This window comes from Bactrocera neohumeralis, chromosome 4, assembly GCF_024586455.1.
Source record: "Bactrocera neohumeralis isolate Rockhampton chromosome 4, APGP_CSIRO_Bneo_wtdbg2-racon-allhic-juicebox.fasta_v2, whole genome shotgun sequence".
NCBI lineage: Eukaryota > Metazoa > Arthropoda > Insecta > Diptera > Tephritidae > Bactrocera > Bactrocera neohumeralis.
Window position 1 is genome coordinate 56,462,295 of NC_065921.1, and position 21,780 is coordinate 56,484,074.

Below are 21,780 nucleotides of genomic sequence, written 5' to 3' on the forward strand. Positions count from 1 at the left end.
GGCAAGGCGGCAATATGGGCCGGCAAAGGTCAAGCCTTCACATCACGTTCCAACGAAACCCATAACGGCTTTACATGGGCGAATATACAAGGAATATTTTTTGTAAGCTGCTATGCTCGTCCTAGTGCAACAATCAGCGAATTTGAAGACTTTCTCCTGGAGCTATCCCTAGAAATCAGAAGCAAATCGCCAATAATAATAGCGGGAGATTACGCATGGTCTACTGCATGGGGTAGCAGAATTACTAATCATCGCGGTCGCCTCATTCTAGAATTTTTGAGTCAAACATACCTTACGATTCTAAACAGTGGCACACAAAATACCATTCAAAAGGGAAATAAAGGTTCAATAATAGATTTAATGTTTACTAACGACGCGCTTAGCAGGCATACTAAGTGGAAGGTGTCCGATATGTACACAAGTAGCGACCATATGGCTATAATTGCTGAAGTCTCGTTCTCCCAAGAAACGGAACACTGTCCGAGAAATACCTCTCGAAAACGAAGTTGGCGGCAAAAGGAATTTGATACTGACGTTTTTGAGAGTGTCTGGAGAACGGCAAATGCATCAGGCGAAAACGCAGCCCATTTAGTATCCGCTGTGCGGAAGGAACTAATTGCAGCATGCGATGCAACTATGCGCAGGACGAGCTACTATAACAATCGTAAGCCGGTATACTGGTGGAACGACGAAGTTGGCAAGGTGAGGAAGCTCTGTCACTCAGTTAGACGTCGCGCACAGCGAAACCAGGGAGGGGAAAACAAAATCCGCCTCAGAGAAGCATTTAAATGCAAAGAGAGCTCCTGAAGTCAGCCATTATCCGTAGTAAGAGATCCTGTTTCGAAAAGCTTTGTGAAGAAGCCAACATAGACCCCTGGGGAAGGCATACAAAATTTGTATGTCAAAGTTCAAAAATAAGTCGCAGCAACCCAAGAATTCATTATTTATGAAAAATGTTGTCGAAGCGTTATTCCCAACACATGCCTACAATTTCCTATATTTGACGAAACGAAGCTACGGAGCCACCCCTATTAGTCACAGAAGACGAACTATTGGCTATTGCGAAAAATTTCAAAAACTCCAAAGCACTTGGAATAGATGGTATACCAAATAGAGCCCTTAAAGTAGCCATAACTCTAAGGCCCAGTTTATTTTTGAAGTTATACTTCTTATACGAGTTTGTAAAAGGTTGCGATAGATTTAGGTTGCGCAACCTTGCTCAATATGAATCTACGCAACCTTGCTCAACATGAATTTACGCAACCCCTTGCTCAATATGAATCTACGCAACCTTGTCTGCGAAGATGTTCGAGCAGCAAGCGAAGCGGTGACAATCGGCGATCGTTTGTTGCCATGCTTATGCTGTTGTTGTTTTTGTAGAACAATGTTTCAATTTTTGGTTGGTGACATATTCAATTAAAAATAAATTCTGCTGGGATTCGAACCTACGTACCAACGTGCTCGTCGTCACTTCTGAAGCGCTTACCACCTAGACCAGCATTAACACTTGAATTGCGTTGTCCTAATTATGGTTTGGTTATGCACGAAAGAAATATACAATGGATCGCCGATTGTTACCTCTTTCCTTGCTGCTGCTGCGCATATGTATGTTTGTATGCTTGTTCATTATTGAAGTTATACTGCTTTTTCTTTCCTTTGTCTTTCATTTCTGCGAATTCTCAACTATTTTATGTGCCCTTTTGTTGAAATACCCTGCGTTGGTTCATTTTTTGGAAATCGACCCGCGATGACGAAGTATTTTCGTTTTATCTGACAGCTGGAGGTTAAGAAGTTCATTTCTAATTTTGTCTTGTGGCATATTAGAAATGATGTTTCTTCGAAAATCGTTCGCTTACAACGGATAAAACGACTTCTGAGTGGTGATTTTAATTAATGAATTCCTTTTGGTTGAAACGTTCTGCGTTGGCCGTTGAAAAGTTAAGACTATACTTTTCAGGATCATTCATTTCTTCAAAGAAATTAATGACCTTTAGAAATATGCATATTTGCATTATTTCGTTGACATTTCCGTATTCGTAGCAATAGAAGTTCTATGGCATAAGTAAAGTAATGGCCGCCGATTGTCACCCCTTGCCGCTGTAGCAGCTTCGCCTACAAACATGCGTAAATACATATGTATGTATGTATACGTATGATCGTGAATACATATCGACGCAGATTTTTGCGAGAAGCACTAGAAAGTTGTGCAATTTATGATTTTTGGCTTTTGCCATCGTCGCGAAAAGACGACTTGTTGGCAAAGACATGCTTGGGGAAAACAGCACAATATTATCGTGAATACCGAACAGGAAAGAAAGCAGAGCGGGAAAAGGAGAAATGTATCAGAAGAGGTATTCCCCGATCCGTGGAAGATACAGCGTCTAGTTCTACTGGCAAGGCCAAAAAAGCCATCAGAAGAACCTTCATCTTATCGACCGCTTTGTATACTCGACACAATTGGGAAAGTGTACGAAAGCATTGTAAGAAACCGCTTGGAGGTAGCAATCCAAAAAGCCGGCGGATTATCAGAGAGACCATACGGCTTTATTAAAAAGAGGTCCACTATTAACGCACTAAGAGAAGTAGTCGACACTGCGAAATGTGCAATAAGTGGAAAAAGATGGAAAGGTGGTACAAAAAAATACTGCGCGCTAATAACTCTGGATGTAAAGAACGCGTTCAACTCCGCAAAATGGGCAAATATAATAAAAGTTCTACACGATATACACGCTCCTCATTATCTGATAAATATTATAATGAGTTATTTTCAAAATAGGAGATTTCTATTCGAGACGGACGAGGGCACTCAGAGCTACACTATCTCCAGTGGAGTTCCGCAAGGCTCGGTTTTAGGCCCGCTGCTATGGAACCTGATGTACAACGGGGGTTAAGAATACCGCAACCAAAAAATGTGGAAATAATCGCATATGCAGATCACCTCCTAGTGGTAGCTGTAGCTAAACATCTGGATTACTTCCGGATGAAATGCAATGATAGGATAAATGGTTTGCGTCGATGGTCTGCTACCATGAGTCTAGAGCTGGCTGAGCAGAAAACAGAAGTCCTGCTCATAAGTTCCAGGAAAATTGAGGAGAAAATATCGCTCACCATAGGAAATGTGAGATTACTTCACAGCCGCAGTTGAAGTACCTTGGGGTAATACTGGACTTACGACTCAAGTTCAAGGAACATTTGGAAAATGCGACGCGTAAAGCAAATAAAATATATAATGCGTTATCTAGAATGATGGCAAATAAAGGCTGTGTGCGTTCCAGCCGACGATGTTTAATAGCTAAGGTAATAAATTCAGTTATCCTGTATGCGGCTCCAATATGGATAGGGGCGCTAGAAATAAAATCATATGCTAGACCAATTAACACAGTGCACAGGCTTTCAGCAATACGCGTGATAAGTGCTTTCTGAACCATTTCAAATGAAGCCGCTGAGCCAGTATGGCACCGATTGACATCCAGGGAGACGAATTCGCGCGAATATATAGCTTATCAGAGACGTCTACCACAGCAAAAATAGAAGAGAGAAGTAAAAGCATTGCAATGTGGCAGCAACGGTGGCAAACTTCATGTAAAGGACGGTGGACCTACCGACTCATTTCGGACATACATTCGTGGATAGGTAGACAACATGGGGACTTAGATTTCCACCTTACCCAAATACTCAGTGGGCATGGTTGCTTCAGAAGCTACCTATTCAAATATCGTCATGACTTTAGTCCATACCATCCGACGTGTACAGAGTGTATAGAAAACTCTGAATACGTTTTCTTTTATTGCCCTCGGTTTACAAGTATAAGGGAAAAGTTGAAAACCACCCTTGGAGGTAGTTTCACGGTGGAAAATTTGACAGCGCTTATGTGCGAGTCCTCTATAAAGTGGAAAACTGTTAGCGGAGCGGCAAATCTAATTATTACAAAATTGAGACATTTAGAACAGATTAGGCGTCAGTCAGTCCATGCAATAAAGGAGACTAAACGTCTTCTTCTCTCCCATGAAGTAATACTTTGTTCAGTGGTCCCGTGGGAGAGACATAAGGTGGGAGTAGGTTAGGTTTAGTGGATTAAAGTCCCGCACTCCGGCTTTCGATGCTTCTACTATAAAAAAAAATCGCATATACCAATGAAATTGAAGCATGAATGTTTTTGTATGCATGTTTGCATGAATAGGTTTTCCTATAACTTGTGGAGAAATGCAAAAATGCTGCATTTGGCTTACTAGCGTTATTGACTCTGTTAACTGTGGTGTTTCGAATGTTGTGAACTTTAGGGTCACTCACGTTTACGTTTACGTTAAAAACTGACCGTTCTACCAGTTTGCTTTTGAAAAGTTCCCTTAGAACTAATGCGATGACTATTACCGCTACGAATATCAGACTGATGATTGAAAGAGATAAATTCGTGATTAAAGCTGCTCTGTGGGTTATATGTAGTGCTTTTAGGTGTTTGGTGTTGTTCATGTGGAGTTCTTTCAACATTTCCAAGTTAGGATTTCTGGTTTGGTGCTTAACGTTTCGCTAAAGGTATATTTTTGTTCGTCAATGCTAACTGTAGAATTGTGATATTGTACTGCGTACGATCCAGTAAAATTTATCTTTTCGTTGTCGATCCCTATTGTGCCATTGAGCTGATTTAGTAGTATGATGCCAGGTGATGGGACTTTAATATTTAATTTATATTTTATTTCAAGAGCCAAATGGTGTTGAATTTCTTCGTTCGTTTGTAAAGTTTTTATTATTTTATTTGATATTGTGGTGATATTGTTAATTCTGTCAAAAATTACTTTGTTAATTATTACTTGTTTATTGTTATTTTCTATTATATTGTTAAGTTGGTTTTCTAGAATTACTAGGTCGTCGTGGTCGGGATTTCCAGCGATCTATTTCCAGACTGTCCCTAGTGCATCTATTGATTTTTTAAATCTCCTTGGTTTAAGTCTGTTTAAATAAATCTGTGTCAAGTTTAGTTCGTTAATGAGAATAGGAAGGAGGAGATTTTCTTCAGTGATCTTTATCTTAATGATGCTGCTTTTTTTCATTCAATGTTTTCTGGTGTACATCCAGGTCGACTTTATGTATTATTCTGTACGTTCCTGTTTGAATTTTGGTTAGTCCTGTATTAAATGTTGCTAACTGCGAGTTGGTTTAGTCTATTATTTGGAAGTCTGCGTACACCAGATTTACGAAAAATCTGTAAGAGGTAGAAAAAAGAAAAAAAAGAAGGGGTAATAAAACTTGGTTTTAATGTTGCTTTTATGTACCGTTTGTCCTTTCTCCGTGATTACTACACTGGATTCATCCTCTTTCACAACTTCTTTTTTATATCTAGCTGTGAGCTTAGATCCTAATCGTTTGTTTATTCTAACATATATTATTTCTCCAGGAGAGTAGGTTTTCGTTGGCTTTCGTGTTTTATTGTGAAATTGTAAATCTTTTGCTTGTCTTTTCTGAAGAGTTATGATATTATCTTGTCTTGCTTTCTCATATTGCTCTGGGTCTATTGAAATGCGTCTACCAAAAAATGTTTCTATTGGTCGTTTTCTTGTAGCAGAGTGTATGGAGTAGTTATACTCGTATGTGCAACGGTCTAGGAGTTCCTGAAAGGTGCGATGGGTATGTTCAGTTTGAAGACAACGCATAATTTCAGATAGGGTAGAATGAAATCTTTCTACCTGTCCGTTAACTTTGCTCGCGTAAGGTGGTGTTTTAAAAATTCTAATACCAAGTTGATCTTCGACCATAAATTGTATTGAAGATGAATTAGAGATTTCTCGTTGTCTATGACTATTGTTTTGGGTGCACCGAAAGCGAAAAGTATTTGTCGCAATTGTTCCCTGATATCTTCTATTGCTTTTGATTCTATTATCCTAACTTGAGCATATTTCGAAAATTTATCCATTGCAGTGAGCCAGTTGTTTTTCTGTATTGTATATATCTATATGGACTATTTCACCAGGATATTCGGGAATTGGGGTTTCGTGTAGTTGTGGTTTATTAGGATGGCGGTCGTATTTGTTCTCTTTACAAATTTTGCATTGCTTTATTATATTTGCTATTTTTGCTCTCATCTTAGGAAAGTAAAACTTTTGTATGAGTTGTTTTTTATTTTCTTCCCTATTTCTGTGCGCTCGTTTGTGTTCTTTCAGTATCTCTTCAGTTTGTGGGTCCTCGTTTGGTATGTCTTCTACCTTTGTTTCGGTATATCGGATTTTATAATTACAAAAATGGAGTGGGTATATTTCCTGTATTTTTCCCATTATCTCTTCAGAGGTAAATATGCCATTTATCACTGAAGGATTTAGGTAATGTTTTAAAAGTGAAATTAGGTTTTCCCGAGAAAAATTGGGTTTTGTGATTATATGTCTATGGTACGTTTGGAACTTTATTTTGAACTGATAACTCTCTTCGTGTCCTTCTGAGATCCAAAGTTGGTTTTTAAAAGCATTTATAGGTGCCTCTACAGCTGGGATTAGATTGTGAGATGAGCTTTCGTCTGAATGTGTGGCAACTGATAAGGAATTTATTTCGAAAGGTCTGGATAGTGTATCTGCTACCACACTGGATTTTCCGGGTATATATTTAATTTCATAATTATATTCCTCGAGTATTGCTTTCCAGCGCTTTAACTTTGAATTGTTATTTTTGTTGCTCAGAGCGTACGTGAGAGATTGATGATCCGTATGGATTACTACTTTTGCCGTGCCATACAGATAATTTCTAAAGGAATTTAGTGCCCAAATTATGGCAAGCATTTCCTTTTCGTTTACTGCATAATTCTCCTCGGTTTTGCTCAATGTCCTTGGTATGTTGTTATAGGTTTACCATTTTGTTCCATAACAGCGCCTATTGCGTATTTGGAAGCATCTGTAGTTAGGGTATTGTAAAATGAAGTCAAAGCAGCCTTGATTTTATTAAACGCTGCCTTAGCTTCCTCATTTAGATGTATGTGAGTTTTCTTTGAGATATTTTTTGACATCCTGCCTTCTTCGCCTAGAAGTAAGGATGTGAGTGGCTTTGCGAGCTTGGCAAAATCCTTGATAAATCTTCTATAATATCCGGATAAGCCTAAGAAAGCTCGCAAGTCTTTGAGAGTAAGAGGGTAAGGAAAATTTACTATTGCTTGTACTTTAATGGGTTTGTAGAGATTCCATCGGAGGAAACTACAAATCCTAGGAACTCGACCTGTTTTTTGAAAAATTCGCATTTATCGATTTGTACTTTCATGTTAGCATTATTTAAAGTATTGAAAATTGTGTCTATGTTTTGGGAATGTGTTTCTTCGTCTTTGCTAAATATTATTATTTATTTATAAAACGTGAAACAATAATACAATAACTTTTCCACGAAAAAAGGAGCACTGGCTGCCAGGACCTTCGGCTCGATGATGTAAATATAAAATGTATAGTAATTGCTTAATTAAGACTTAGGTGTAAAAGTTAATAAAATGTTCTGTAGCTAATAGAAAAGTATTAAGAACAAAATAAATAATAAGTAATGGGAAGTTTATAAACATAATCATATTTGTGGTTTTAATCCTGTTTGTACTAAGAATGCTGACATTTTTGTTACGTTTTCGAAGGAACTCGTTTGTAACAGAGCAGACGGTATTTGGTCGTCGAAGATATTTTTTCTAATGCTGCGAAATGTGGGCAGTCATCGAGTAAATGATAGGCTGTTAAAGCTAACAACGGGCAGTGTTGGCAAACTGGTGGACTAGAACGATTTAGGAGGTGCGCATGTGTGGCAATTGTGTGTCCTAGGCGTAATCGGATAAATGCTTTGATGTCGTTGCACCGGCAGCTGGAGCGATAGCTTGGTTTTATCCTGTTCGGGTTATTCGCAGGTGCTGGATAGATCTCCAAGTCTCCATATGTGAGCTATATTGGAGCTGCGATATACACTTATACAAGTCTTTTTTCATAATATAGTCAAAAGTTATTAGTGGTTCTTTTGCTGCGAGTTTAGCCCGTTCGTGTTCCAGATTGTTTCCTTTTATGCCTGCATGTCCTGGAACCCAAGTTAGTTTCAAGCGATTGTTATTCTCGATTAATTTGCTCCGAATACAAGAAATTAAGTAGGACTTGTTGTTTGTATTTATTACCGAGTGTATGGTTGACTTGCTATCAGTGCAGATAACTGCTTTATAACTAGATTTTACGACGAAGATGATTGCGTTGAAGATAGCGACAGCTTCAGCTGTGAAAACCGAGGCGTAGCAGGGAAGTATTCCTGCTGTAATTGTTCTTCCTCGGAGTCAACGACGGCGAATGTTGTGCTAATGTCGTTTTTTGAACCATCTGTGAAAACGAATTTCCAGTCTGGGAGCAGTGGAGTTGTATATTCCGCGAAAAGGCGTTGAAATACTGTGGGGGAGGTACTACTTTTTCCGTATTTCTCCAAGTTTAGCATGAAACATGATTTGTTTATCATCCAAGGCGGAGAAGATACTTTTTGACGGAGAGAAGGGAATGTGATATCAAGCTCTCTGGCGTATTCGATGCAGAGGAATATTGACGACTTACGACTTGAAGACTTTTTCCATTGCAGCTCGGATAACACTGTTTCGTAAAGAATATTATTGTAACAAAGAAACAGCTTCGGTATGAGTTTTTTTAAGTTAAGTGTAAATCTTTCTTCGATTGTGGGTAGCCCCGCTTCCACAAGTATGAATTGTGTTGGCGATGTCGGAAAAGCGCGAAGACTTCTGCGCACAGCCATGTGGTATGGGGAATACAGTAACTTGATGACACCTTTCGCGCAGTTGCCATAGATGGGTAAGCCATAGTCTATCTTCGATAATATAAGAGCTCTGGTTACATTTATTAGTGTTGACGAGTTAATTAAGCAGTGTTTGGATGATAGATATTTAATAATGTTAAGCCTAGCAGCAAGCTGCTTTCTTAAATATAAACAATGTTCTTTGAAAGTTAATTTTTTATCAAAAATTAAACCTAGAAACTTAAGTTTATTAGCATTTACAACTGGAATATTGTTATAAACTAATGTAAAGTAATTACATTTGTGTTTGCAGCAAACATGGAAATTCTTACATTTGTTTAAAGATACGTTGGCTCCAGATGATTCGGACCATATACCTAAATCAGCTAATATATTAGTAAAATCTTGTTTAACTAGGTTTAGGTCATTTAGTTTAGAGACCAATAATAAATCATCAGCATAGCATATATAAAAAATATTTTTATACTTATCAATTATGTGACAAACTTCATTGAATGCAGCGGTAAACAAAATGACCGATAGCGGGGAACCTTGGGGAATACCATTATGTAAAGAGAAATAATCCGAAAAGGTGTTATTTACTTCGGAAACAAATCTGCGGTTAGTGAGAAAAGACTGGATAATTTTAAGGATTTTTCCACCAAGGTTCCATTTTACCAACTGACGTAAAACTACATGAGCTCGCTCCCACGCGGTCAAAGGCTTTCTCGAAGTCTATACTTAGCACGGAAAGGTGGTTTCTATTGGAAAGAGCAGTAGAAGCATAGCTTTCGAAGAGGAGCAAGGCATCAATGGTGCCATGCCCCTCTTTAAAAGCCACTTGCTGCGGACTAATGGAGTTATTGTTTATGGCATACCACGAAATACGATGAGCTATAATTTTTTCGAAAAGTTTACCTAAACAGCTAAGCAGTGAAATGGGTCTGAAACCTGAATCTTCTGTTGCAGGACTACTTGACTTAGGAATGGGGATAATAATAGCGTTTTTCCAGGTTGGGGGGTAAATACCTTTATTTAGAATGTTGTTGTATAACTTAATTAATCTGGCCATCAAACATGATGGTAGATGTTGCAACATGGGGTACGATATTCTGTCGGCACCCGGGGTTTTGCCTGAGAAAGAGGATAGTGTAGACTGTAGTTCAATATGTTCTATATTGCAATCTGTGATGTTAGACAAAGTATAAGGGGAAGTACTGAGATATTTGTTTTTGTCTGAAATGAAAGTGGCATGAAAGTTTGAGTTCTGCGAGTATTCTGACCAGTATGCTGCGAAGTAGTTAGATAGCTGTTTTGCGTTGACGATAGGCCCATTAGCATTACTTATGGAGATCAACTGGGATTGCGGGTATATTCCAGATAATTTTTTAATATCGGACCATGCTTTTTTCGGGTTTGTTTTATGGTTGATAGATTCCGAGAATTTATTTAAGCTGTCCCTTTTGGATTGTTTTGCTTTCCTACGAAACATCGCGTTAGCCTTTTTATACATAATTAAATTTTTGTTTGATCTTGTCCGTCTATATTTCGACCAATAAAAGCGATTTACATTTCTTAATTGTGATAGCTCAGGAGACCAGTACGGCACAGTTTTAGTAAAGATTTTATTACTGGATTGTGGAATGAAAGGTGAGCAGAAGTCCGAATAATTTTTGTAATTGTGGCAACTTCTTTGTTGATATTGTCCGAATAGGGGTATTTTTCGCAAAGGTCGTTGGCAGTATGTTGAAACTTTTCCCAGTTCGCTATATCTGTTAGGAACTTTGGAATGGGTTGGGCCTTAAAGACTGACGGAGTGCGTAAAATAGTAAGAATAGGAAAGTGATCGCTCCCGTGGAGGTGGGGAAGGGTATTGCTAGTTAGTTTAGGAGCGATGTTGGAGGAACATAATGTAAGGTCAACAGAGGTAAAAGTTTTGTGTGTGAAAAAGTGAGTCGGTTTGTTCTCGTTAAGTAAAGTGAGGTTTTCTGAAAATATCATATCTTCTATGATAGCACCTCGATTGTTGCAAAGAGTTGATCCCCAAAGGGGACTCCAGGCGTGAAAGTCCCCAACTATAACGAATGAAGTAGAAACTGATCGCAAAATGTTTCTAAGTTCGCTGCATGTGAAGTTTTGTAGAGGTGGTATATAGAGGGAAACGATAGTAAATTTGAAAGATAGTGAAACTTCTATTGCAATTGTGGCAATATTTGAAGTAATGGGAACTTGTCTATGGGGTATCGATTTTTTTTATCAAAACTGCAATGCCTTGCTTGTTAGTTTTGTTTTGAGGCAAGTTGTAAAAATAGCTTTGGTACTGATGGGGCGAAGCTGCTGACTTATCAGCAGCAATATTAGGCTCTTGGAGACAGACAACGTTTGGCGAATGTTCTTTCAACAGAAGTTCTAGTTGCGTGTAATTGTTGAGGTAACCGTGCATATTCCACTGTAGGATCTTAAACATTGAGAGCGGGAGAGGGATTGTCACAAAATTAATATGCTATGATAACAAATATGTATGTATGTTAATAATTGCATTCGTCTATAGACATAAATTGCTCTTTCGAGTTGTTTTCATTCTGTTGAGGTATAGTTTGGTTTAAAGAGAGATTGACAATTGAGGTGTCAGCTGTCTCTTTCATGGAAGCGTCTGCTTCTGTTTTGTTTTGGTAAGCGTTAGCTTGCGAAATGATGTTTGCGAGTGTAGATTCGAGATTGAAGGGAGTGTGTAATCGAGTCTGCGGAAGAGGTGTAAAAGAGGAAACTAAGGCATTGTTAGGTTGTTGATTGTTGTTGTTTAGTGGTGAGTGGTTAGGTAAAGAAGAAATTATTTGAGGTGGGTTAACAGAATAAATTTCAGATGAAGTAGTAATCGGTGATTTGTTTAATGAGATGGGTGGTGAGATTAGAGATTTGGAGCTTTGAGTAGGATTATTATTTGATTTTTGTGCTTCTTTAGCTGCCTCGGCGAAAGAGGAGTTAAGCATCGATGGTGTTTGTGCTTTGTAAAGCTTAAGTGCTTCGCGCATGGAACATTTGTTTTGACATTTTATTTTAAGTATTTCTTTCGTTTGCATGTATTTCGAGCACGTGTTGGCAGATGACGGGTGGTTACCAGAGCAGTTTGCACAGAGCGTGTGAGAGCATGGGGGAGGATGGGGGGAAGATTGCATGACATACATACGGGCGCATTTTTGCAGTGTTTGGCGGTATGACCAAGCCGTTGACAAGTTTTGCACCGCATTGGGTTGGGGTAGTAGGGTTTCACTTTAGCGCTACGCCAAGAAACGTCAACTTTATCTGGTAGCTCGAACAGATCAAAAGTAAGTAGCACAACTCCAGTGAATTGTGAAACTCCTTCCGCAGTTTTCGAAAATTTGTACACTCCGACTACGGCTTGGTTACTCATATTTTCAATTATTTCTTTTTCACTGACATTGTTTAGGCAGGGTGCATAGATTGTACCTTTTCGCTATTAAGATTGTCATGATATTTTACAACAATTTCGCACACACCATGTAGCTTTTTAGTTGAAATGAACCTTTGGGCAATTTGGTTGTTTTTCACAAGCAGTAGCAGATTGCCAGCACGTAATTCAGAAATCGAAATAATTTCTTTACTAATAGCTTCTAATGCTTTATGTACGGCGAAACAAGAATAATTAGAGATAGGTTTCGTTGAATCGGAAGCACTAATAATAATAATATTATTATGTCGTCTATATATACATAACATATTTTGCCCTATGTGGAAAATGGCAGGGGCGTTCTTCAAGCCAAAGGGAATTCTGGTGAACTCATATTTTTCGTTGTTCACTGAAAAACTGTCTTTTCCACGTCAGATTCCTTAAGAGGAATTTGATGGAAGCCACTTTTTAAACCGATTACTGAAAATACTCGGTTTTCTTCTAGTTGGGAAAGTACCTCATTTATCTCTGGTATCGGGTACCTGTCTGCAATTGTAACCGCATTCAGTTTTCTGTAATCGATTACCAGTCTGAATTTTTTTTCACCTGATGCGTCGACTTTCTTCGGGACGACCCATACTGGGTAATTGTATGGTGATCGTGATTGTCTGACTGAGGTTTTAATTATTCGTTGGGATTGCTCCTTATGTAGCATTACTTATGGTGCCTTTTTACCGAAACTTCCCGTACCGGATAACTATTTCGAGTTGCTTCCCATTTAGCACTGCATATGGATGCTTTTTTACCGAAACTTCTCGTGCCGCATATTTTAGGCTCGGGCGCCAATTAAAGAATTGATTACAAAGTCGAAAAAAAATACATTTTATGGTCAAAACGACCTTTATTGGTTGAATCCAAAATAACAACTAACTAATTTACAATTAAACATATTCTTAATATTGCTTAAATCCACTTGCGTCAGCACTTTTGGTTAACGTTCGCTTATGCGGCGCATGGCGGATGTTGTTCCCAATTGTTTGTTTCTGCTGACTAAACGTTTGGAATATTTCCTATTGGGAGATAGTTGACGTCGGCAGTTATTGGTTTATTGGCAACATTTCTGGTGTTAACTTATACATTGAAAGTCAGCAAGGATGGCGCGCTGCACGCAGCCTGTTACGACAGCAGCGGGCTTGTTGACGTTGAGGCACAAGCAGCTGCAACACTTTGCGCACATACAGTACTTATACACATAAACGCAATCGCTGTATAAGTATCTCAACCCCTTGCTCGCGCATGTCTCGAGCAAACACTTGAATGCAATTATGGCGTTAATTGAGACTTCGCTGGTGCTGCCAGCAATTCAAGCCGCCACCGTCAGCCATAAACGCAACACATGTATACTCACGCCGCCATTTTGATGTTGCATGTGCTGGAACGTGATGTGCGTGCTCAACGTGATTTTATACCAATCATTCTATTGTCATTTCTTTAGCAGCGCGGCGGTGGTTCTAGCGCGGCGCATTAAGGTGCGTAGGCGGTGCGGTTGCTTATTTGTTAGACCTTCAAACGGTTTCCGCGATGCATTCGTAAGGGGCTCTAGGCATTTATGCCGCATATTTCACTTTATATACATATGTACATATTTATGTATATGTACTTTTGTGTTTGTTACCTAGTGCTCGCGCGCTCTGCATTTCCAGGTCATGGTCAACAAATCAACAATAATGCTTTATTCAACCGAGCAGCATAACCAGCGCCCGGAATAACAGCGGCGGCGTTGAACACCTGGTCTTGTTGCGAACACAGCGTTGAATTTGCATAACTCAGGCGAAAATCGTGTGCGCCATTTTTTGATGTATAGTCATACTTATGTAGGTGTGGGATGCTTAGCTGAAGGCAGCGTCAAAATGGAATTATTTAGATTGCAAGAGAGTAAAAAACATGCGATGTCATAGCATAAAAACGTTTTTGTGTGCTCGAGAAAAGCATAAAAGTGCATGGAAAACATTGATCCTGCGGAATATTCTGGTGAACATGGATAATATGGCGTGCTTTATTCGAAATGCCTTTTTTACATTTTTGTTTTTACAGCGTTTTTGTACTCACATTCCATTTAAATTTCCATTACATTCATTTCCGCATTCAGTTTTGAAATATATTTTATTTAAGGCACGATGCGTATTAAATTGTAACAAAAAATTTAAGAAAAAGTTAAGGCTTTAAATAATGTGTTGTACTTTAAAATAAAATTTGGACTTTAAAAATATTTTTATGAGCGAAGTATCAATTCTATTAATAATATTGGCAGAGTTTTGATTGAAAAAATTGAGCTGTCAATTGAGAGCTGGCAGATGTGAAACATCGAAATTATTTTATAAAAGTAATAGCAGAGAACGCCCAAGACTCTGCATATAATTTATATAAATATATACTCTTAACAAGTAACATTTAAATTATATGTACATATGTATGTATATTTTCTATATATGTACATATGTATTTTATATCAAAGCACACAATCATGTACGTACAAATTGAACTATTTCATGATGAATTCCTTAAAACCTTTTGTAATATGTATGTATGTATGTAATAAAGCCATGTTTATGTTGTTACCAAATTTTTCATTAATGTAGGTTTGATCAGATATGTATATTTATGTATACATATGTACATATTTATTTGCAGACCTTCAAAAGATTTGATAACATGTTAAAAGGCCAAGCTATCGCAAATATTCACGTATGTATCTAATTATGTGAGCATGTAAACAAATTTGCAAGAACCATAATGTTTGTAAATTTGTCTACTCACAACTTTGTATATAAATGTGTACACTTATTGCCTCATGCGAAGCTGCGGACAACCAATGGCCGAAGCTCACATTTTGTGAAAGAGTCAATGTGTCGAAAGACTGCCGCGACGACAAAGCGTCACAACATTAGGGCTATTCAGAATCTGGTGCAAATGGTCTTGCATATTTGCAATTGCAAATGAGCGAGCATATTTTTGCTTTTACACTAACAAAATGTACAGCGATGCACATGCTACACCCTTGCAAAGAAGCAACACTAAAACTCCATTGTATTATTTGCAACACTGGTTTGCAAATTATCAGCTGTTGTCAAAAATAAAAGCAAACAAAGAAAAGAAATGGAGCAAACAGGTTTAAACAGAAAAAGAATTAAACGTGAAAAAACAAACAAAAAGTGGAGCGAAAAAGAAAGAAATCCAGAGTACACTGGACTTCTTGCAGGAAGCTCCAGAAGTAGAGGTAAGTGATTTAAGTGATTAATTTCAACAATTTATGTAACAATAATTTTAATTTTAATAGGCACCAACAGCTCAAATTTTTTATAAAAAGCTCATTGAGAGCACAAAAATAGACGCAACGTGGGATTTATTACGGCGGAAAGTGCGGCACCTGAAGGCTTCATACAAAAAAGCAAGCGATTGGCGAATGTCAACAGGAGCAGGCCTTCTTGAGTCTGATGCCGGGGCGTCGAGTGTTGAAGGTAAGCGTAATGAATGCGACAAACTTTTGTTTATATTTCAGGCAAAGTGTTGCAGATGTGCCCGCACTTTAATCAGCTTAAATATATTTTTGGGAAAAAAGCCACAAGTGAATTACCATTTGAAGTGGTTGATAGTGGCAGTACGTCTATAATGAATGAAAGCGCGGCCAGCCAAATACTGGAAATCACTTTTTCTGATGTCGGCGAAGAAATTGCGTCTCCAATTGACATTGCCAATATTGAAAATCTACCACCAGGCAATGTAAGTGAAGTGATTGTTCCTGAAAAAGCAAAAGATTTTGCGGAAAAAATTTAAAAACATGTCCCAAAATCATCTGCTGCAAATCTTGTTGCTTTTCAAGTCGAGCGTAGGCAAATGTTCAAAATGAAAATGGAATGGGAAAAAGAGAAACATGAAAAAGATCACGCTTTGAATGAAAAAAGGTTGCAAGCAGAAATTGAAAGAGGTAAAGATGAAGTAATATACAAGAACCGTGAATTGGACTTAAAAATCTTAGAATTAGAAAAGGATGAACGATTAAAAAAACTTCAAATTGAAAAGGAGGAACGCTTGCAAAAGTTCGAAATTGAAATGAAATATAAGTATTCCTCTCACCAGTAATTTTTCTGTACTTTATTTATCTCTTTTTATTTATCTTAATTTATTTATGTCTATACTTTATTTATCTTTGTATTTTAAAATATGTAGTACCAATTACTGTTGAGATGAATACTTATTTAATACGGTTTTTGATGTTTTACTATCTTCTATCATTCAAAGCGTTATCTTTTTCACGTTTGTCTTTTTCTAAATACTTAATTTAAAATAATCATTTATTTTGTAAACAATAGTTGAATGTATAATGCCCGGTTTCACAGTCCATACTTAAGTTGTGCCTAAATAAAATCTTAGCTAAGTATTGTTGCAAACTGAGTGGTCGTTTGCGTTTCACAGTCAATGCTCAATTTCTATAAAATTTTATTATGATATATGGCAACGTTATGGGCAACATATGTTTTACAAATGTCATTCATAAAAATATGTTTGAAATATTTAAATTATAACAGACAATACATAAATTTGCGAGGAAAATTATATCAAAAATTGATGAAAACAACAAAAGAACCCCAAATTTCATCACTAGCGAGTCGGAGCACCTATGGGAACTGAAGGAAAAGTATAAGCTGTTATTGAGTGCAAACGAACGGACACTTGCCCTACGCTACGAAAGATGTCGCTGAAAATTCAAAGCAAATTCAAAACAAAAATCAGCTGTTATTTAAGCACTGCTTAAGTCTCCCCTTTTCAGTACTTAAGCATTACATAAGTATAAACTGTAAAACAATATTTTCCTGTTTTATCTTAAGTACAACATAAGTATGGACTGTGAAACCGGGCATAAATCTTTTTCATGTTTGTCTTAAACTAAATGTATAAATATATGTAATCATAATTATTATATAAGTATGTAATTAAAAACTGTAAAATGAATTAAAATACATTTAAGAAAACATTAATGCGTATATGGCTTGTCTTTTAGTTTCTCCAACATTGTTGGGTATATGCTCATCAGGATCAATAGAATCTTCGGTAGTAGTTAATGGATTTGAACCACCGTCGAACGAAGTGGAACCAGTATTAATTAAAATGTTGTGGAGAATTCAGCGGACAACAAACCAAGCGCAGTAGTATTTATGGTTTTTTTTTGTTGGATAAACGCATCCTTAGTTGCTTAAGGCTTCCAAATCTTTCTTTTAAAAACCCAAAACAATGCTCTACTCTAACCCGGTATTAACTGTGCCGTAAATTAAATGCAATTCGGGCATTTCTATCCAACTGTCTTGCGTTGCTTCTGTAAGGGGTTATTAACGTTGCAGATAAAGGGTATGCCGAGTCCCCAGCAATCCATTGCTGTGAAGAAAAATACTGATCATTTTGTTGAAAGAGTGAGCTATTTCGATATATACGGGCATCATGCCAGCTCCCAGGGTGACCAACCACAACATGTCGAATTACTCGTTTATAGTCACAAACTATTTGTGCTTTTATTGAATATATGTGATTTCTGGAGAAGTATGATGTATGGTCTTCAATTGGCGATTCTGCTAATTTAATTTCGGTTCCATCAATATATCCAATACAAAACGGTAACTCATCAAAGGTATCCGATACTATTTTCGATCGTTCAACCTCATTGGGCCAATATATATACTTAGATTGGTGACGCAAGAACACTCTAAAGATTCTTTTTGTTATTAGCGATATAGTTTCGCCATCTCCCACTCCAAAAATTGTCGCTATTTTTCTAAATGCTGCGCTTTCTCCCGACGAACCCAAACGAAACAGTGTGATTGCTAATTGCAATTCGACAGAAAATTGCTTACATGAGTGCGCTTTGTTGAACTCCTCATCGTTTTTTATTAAATCAACCAGCATATTATATTGGTCTCTACCTACTCTTAACATTTGGCGGAATCGGTCTTCGTCCAGTGTTGTCAAAATATTATTGCGCCAAATGTCTGACTTAGGTATTGTGCTATAATCTCCTCGCCGACATTCCATAATAACAGATATATTGTCAGCCAATTCATTTAACACTGCATCCACTGCGTCATCATCACTTTCGATTTCTAGAAGAAAATTGTTATTAACTGAAATTCTGCATAACAATATTTCTTACCTTCAATGTCCATAATTTCTTCAGCAGCTTCATGAATTAAAGCGTCAGTTCATTTTTCTCTAAAACTTTTTTTCGGCATATTTTCCAATTTTTGCGACAAACAATTTGTGTTTACAAACAATGTTTTTCTTCACCGATCAGCTGTGAATTAATGGTATTTGCAAGGGTTGCACAGAAATCACAAAAAAGACGTTTACTGTTGATGGTAAATATTTGCAATTGCATAATTTTGCAAACTCAGATGCACCCGACTCTGAATTGCCCTATTGTGTTGTTGGCAGAAAATCCGAACTGTGCCGAAAACACAAACGAACGATCGCCAATTGCCACTGCTTCCCTTGCCGCTGTAACAGCTTCTCCGACAAACCAGCGTAAATATGTATGTATGTTTATGTATGAGCTTGCATACACATCGACACAGATTTTTGTAAGTCGCGTAAAAATATACATATGTAAGTATATATAATATATGTATATGCTACATATAGACGCGTGGCGATCGGCCTGTATCGCCACGGCGACAATCATGTTTACCCGCCCCTATAGAGGTTTCACATCAAAAGTATAACTTATAATGCCCACACGGCTCTCATGTGATGGCAATTAATTCGTGACCTGTAACTGGGCCAACAATCGTTACGCATTCTTTTCGAGACTGTTTTCACCCGGATAATTATTCATTTTAGACACAAAGCTTCAGTGTTATTAGAGAAATATGCTCACACAATTTTATTTATTTATTTGTCAAATTGGCCAATATAACTGTATGTAGCATAAAGTCAGCCAGAAGTTTAGAATATTTTTCTTAGGCATATGGGCCCTAAGGGAAGTTTTCACATATGCACTTACTAATAACAGAAAAGTATTCTCACTGAATTTCAATTATATTTCAAACACACTGGTCAATATTTGCGGTCTACATCTTCGCTATCGGGGGCTTCAAAAGTTACGGCCCGGTTTTGACTCGAGCTGAAATCGCACCACCTGGAATTTAAAATTGTGTTACATGAGAAGTAGGCGTGGTTGCGGTCCCATTTCGCACATTTCCATATTGAATCATTGGAATATTAAAATTAATGAACCGAAGAACCAAATTTGCTTGAAAATGGTCGTGTAAGTGTGGATTTATCGTACTTTAGGAGTTAAAATCATTCATTCATTCATTTTTAAAACATCTTTAACCATAGATGCCCCAACTGAATTCAATTTGTTATTCTAATCAACAGCTTTGAACCTTATGGTTTCAATTAGTGGCGTTTTGTTAACGTGTATAATCAAGATGTTTTAATTTTACTCAATTTATAGCTTTCACAGTCGGACAGACAAACAGACATCCTGATGTCAACTCGTCTCGTCATCCTGATTAATTATACGTATATAAGTATGCACACAAGTCTATACCTAAATGAAAAAAAATTTTATACTCCGTAACAACATGTTGACAGAACATATAGCTGAAATAAACATATTTTGCAACCCTAAACGCATGCTTTTATAAGTATATACATAGCATATTTAAAATATTTTTAGCTTTATCAAAATAGTCATTGATGTTGTACATATTTAGATATTTCCCTTATTTCTACAAGTTGCAAGAGTATAAAATATTGGGTTGGACCCGCACTTAACCCTTCGTTACTTGTTTTATTTATTATTTGGAAGTTAAACAAGTAAGGAAGGGCTAAGTTCGGGTGTCACCGAACATTTTATACTCTCGCATGGTAAAGTGATAATCGAGATTTCATAATACGTCATTTACATATTTTTCAAATACCGTATTTTTGTAAAGTTTTATTCCGCTATCATCATTGGTTCCTAATGTTTATACTCGTATTATACAGAGAAGGCATCAGATGGAATTCAAAATAGCGTTATATTAGAAGAAGGCGTGGTTGTGAACCGATTTCACCCATATTTCGTACGTGTCATCAGGGTGTTAAGAAAATATTATATACCGAACTTCATTGAAATCGGTCTAGTAGTTCCTGAGATATGGTTTTTGGTCCATAAGTGGGCGAGGCCACGCCCATTTTCAATTTTTAAAAAAAGCCTGGGTGCAGCTTCCTTCTTCAATTTCTTTCGTAAAATTTAGTGTTTCTGACGTTTTTTGTTAGTCGGTTAACGCACTTTTAGTGATTTTCAACATAACCTTTGTATGGGAGGTGGGCGTGGTTATTATTCGATTTCTTCCATTTTTCAACTGTATATGGAAATGCCTGAAGAAAACGACTGTGTAGAGTTTGGTTGACATAGCTGTAATAGTTTCCGAGATATGTAGAAAAAACTTAGTAGGGGGCGGGGCCACGCCCACTTTTCCAAAAAAATTACGTCCAAATATGCCCCTCCTAAATGCGATCCCTTGTGCCAAATTTCACTTTAATATCTTTATTTATGGCTTAGTTATGACACTTTATAGGTTTTCGGTTTCCGCCATTTTGTGGGCGTGACAGTGGGCCGATTTTGCCCATCTTCGAACTTAACCTTCTTATGGAGCCAAGGAATACGTGTACCAAGTTTCATCATGATATCTCAATTTTTACTCAAGTTACGGACGGACACGGACGGACGGACACGGACGGACGGACAGACAGACATCCGGATTTCGACTCTACTCGTCGCCCTGATCACTTTGGTATATATAACCCTATATCTGACTCTTTTAGTTTTAGGACTTACAAACAACCGTTATGTGAACAAAACTATAATACTCTCGTTAGCAACATTGTTGCGAGAGTATAAAAATATTTAGTAGTCTATTACGAGGTTCAAAAATGTTTTAAGTGGCAGAAGTGCTTTGTCAATTATCTACCATTTATCTTATCAATATATCTTAGTAGTAAACAAGTAAGGAAGAGCTAAGTTCGGGTGTCACTGAACATTTTATACTCTCGCACGATAAAGTGATAATCTAGATTTCATTATCAGTCATTTACATATTTTTCAAATACCGTATTTGTGTAAAGTTTTATTCCGCTATCATGATTGGTTCCTAATGTATATATTATATAGAGAAGGCATCAGATGGAATTCAAAATAGCGTTATATTAGAAGAAGGCGTGGTTGTGAACCGATTTCACCCATATTTTGCACATATCATCAGGGTATTAAGAAACTATAACATACCGAATTTCATTGAAATCGGTTGAGTAGTTCCCGAGATATGGTTTTTGGTCCATAAGTGGGCGACGCCAAGCCCATTTTCAATTTTTAAAAAAAGCCTGGGTGCAGCTTCCTTCTGCCATTTTTTGGGTAAGATTTAGTGTTTCTAACGTTTTTTGTTAGTCGGTTAACGCACTTTTAGGGATTTTCAACATAACCTTTGTATGGGAGGTGGGCGAGGTTATTATCCGATTTCTTCCATTTTTGAACTGTATATGAAAATGCTTGAAGGAAAAGACTCTATAGAATTTGGTTGACATAGCTGTAGTAGTTTCCGAGATATGTA

The 21,780-nt window shown here is 37.3% G+C and overlaps 1 protein-coding gene, 1 long non-coding RNA gene and 1 pseudogene across 2 annotated transcripts; 2 read left to right on the forward strand and 1 right to left on the reverse strand.

Moving 5' to 3' along the window:
- The first annotated feature begins 1,740 nt into the window (after positions 1 to 1,740).
- LOC126757685 (small nucleolar RNA U3) lies at positions 1,741 to 1,882 on the forward strand (annotated as a pseudogene).
- A 13,342-nt stretch (positions 1,883 to 15,224) lies between these two features.
- LOC126754695 (uncharacterized) lies at positions 15,225 to 16,967 on the forward strand. The gene is made up of 3 exons (XR_007666371.1): positions 15,225 to 15,413; positions 15,474 to 15,654; positions 15,696 to 16,967. It is a non-coding gene; the product is annotated as an uncharacterized LOC126754695 (long non-coding RNA).
- A 479-nt stretch (positions 16,968 to 17,446) lies between these two features.
- Positions 17,447 to 18,456, reverse strand: LOC126754590 (uncharacterized). The gene is made up of 2 exons (XM_050466698.1): positions 18,336 to 18,456; positions 17,447 to 18,285 (listed from the first exon to the last, which is right to left on the reverse strand). The coding sequence occupies exons 1-2, from the start codon at positions 18,346 to 18,348 to the stop codon at positions 17,447 to 17,449; spliced, it is 852 nt and encodes a 283-aa protein (XP_050322655.1). The 5' UTR covers positions 18,349 to 18,456.
- Between the last annotated feature and the right edge of the window lie 3,324 nt (positions 18,457 to 21,780).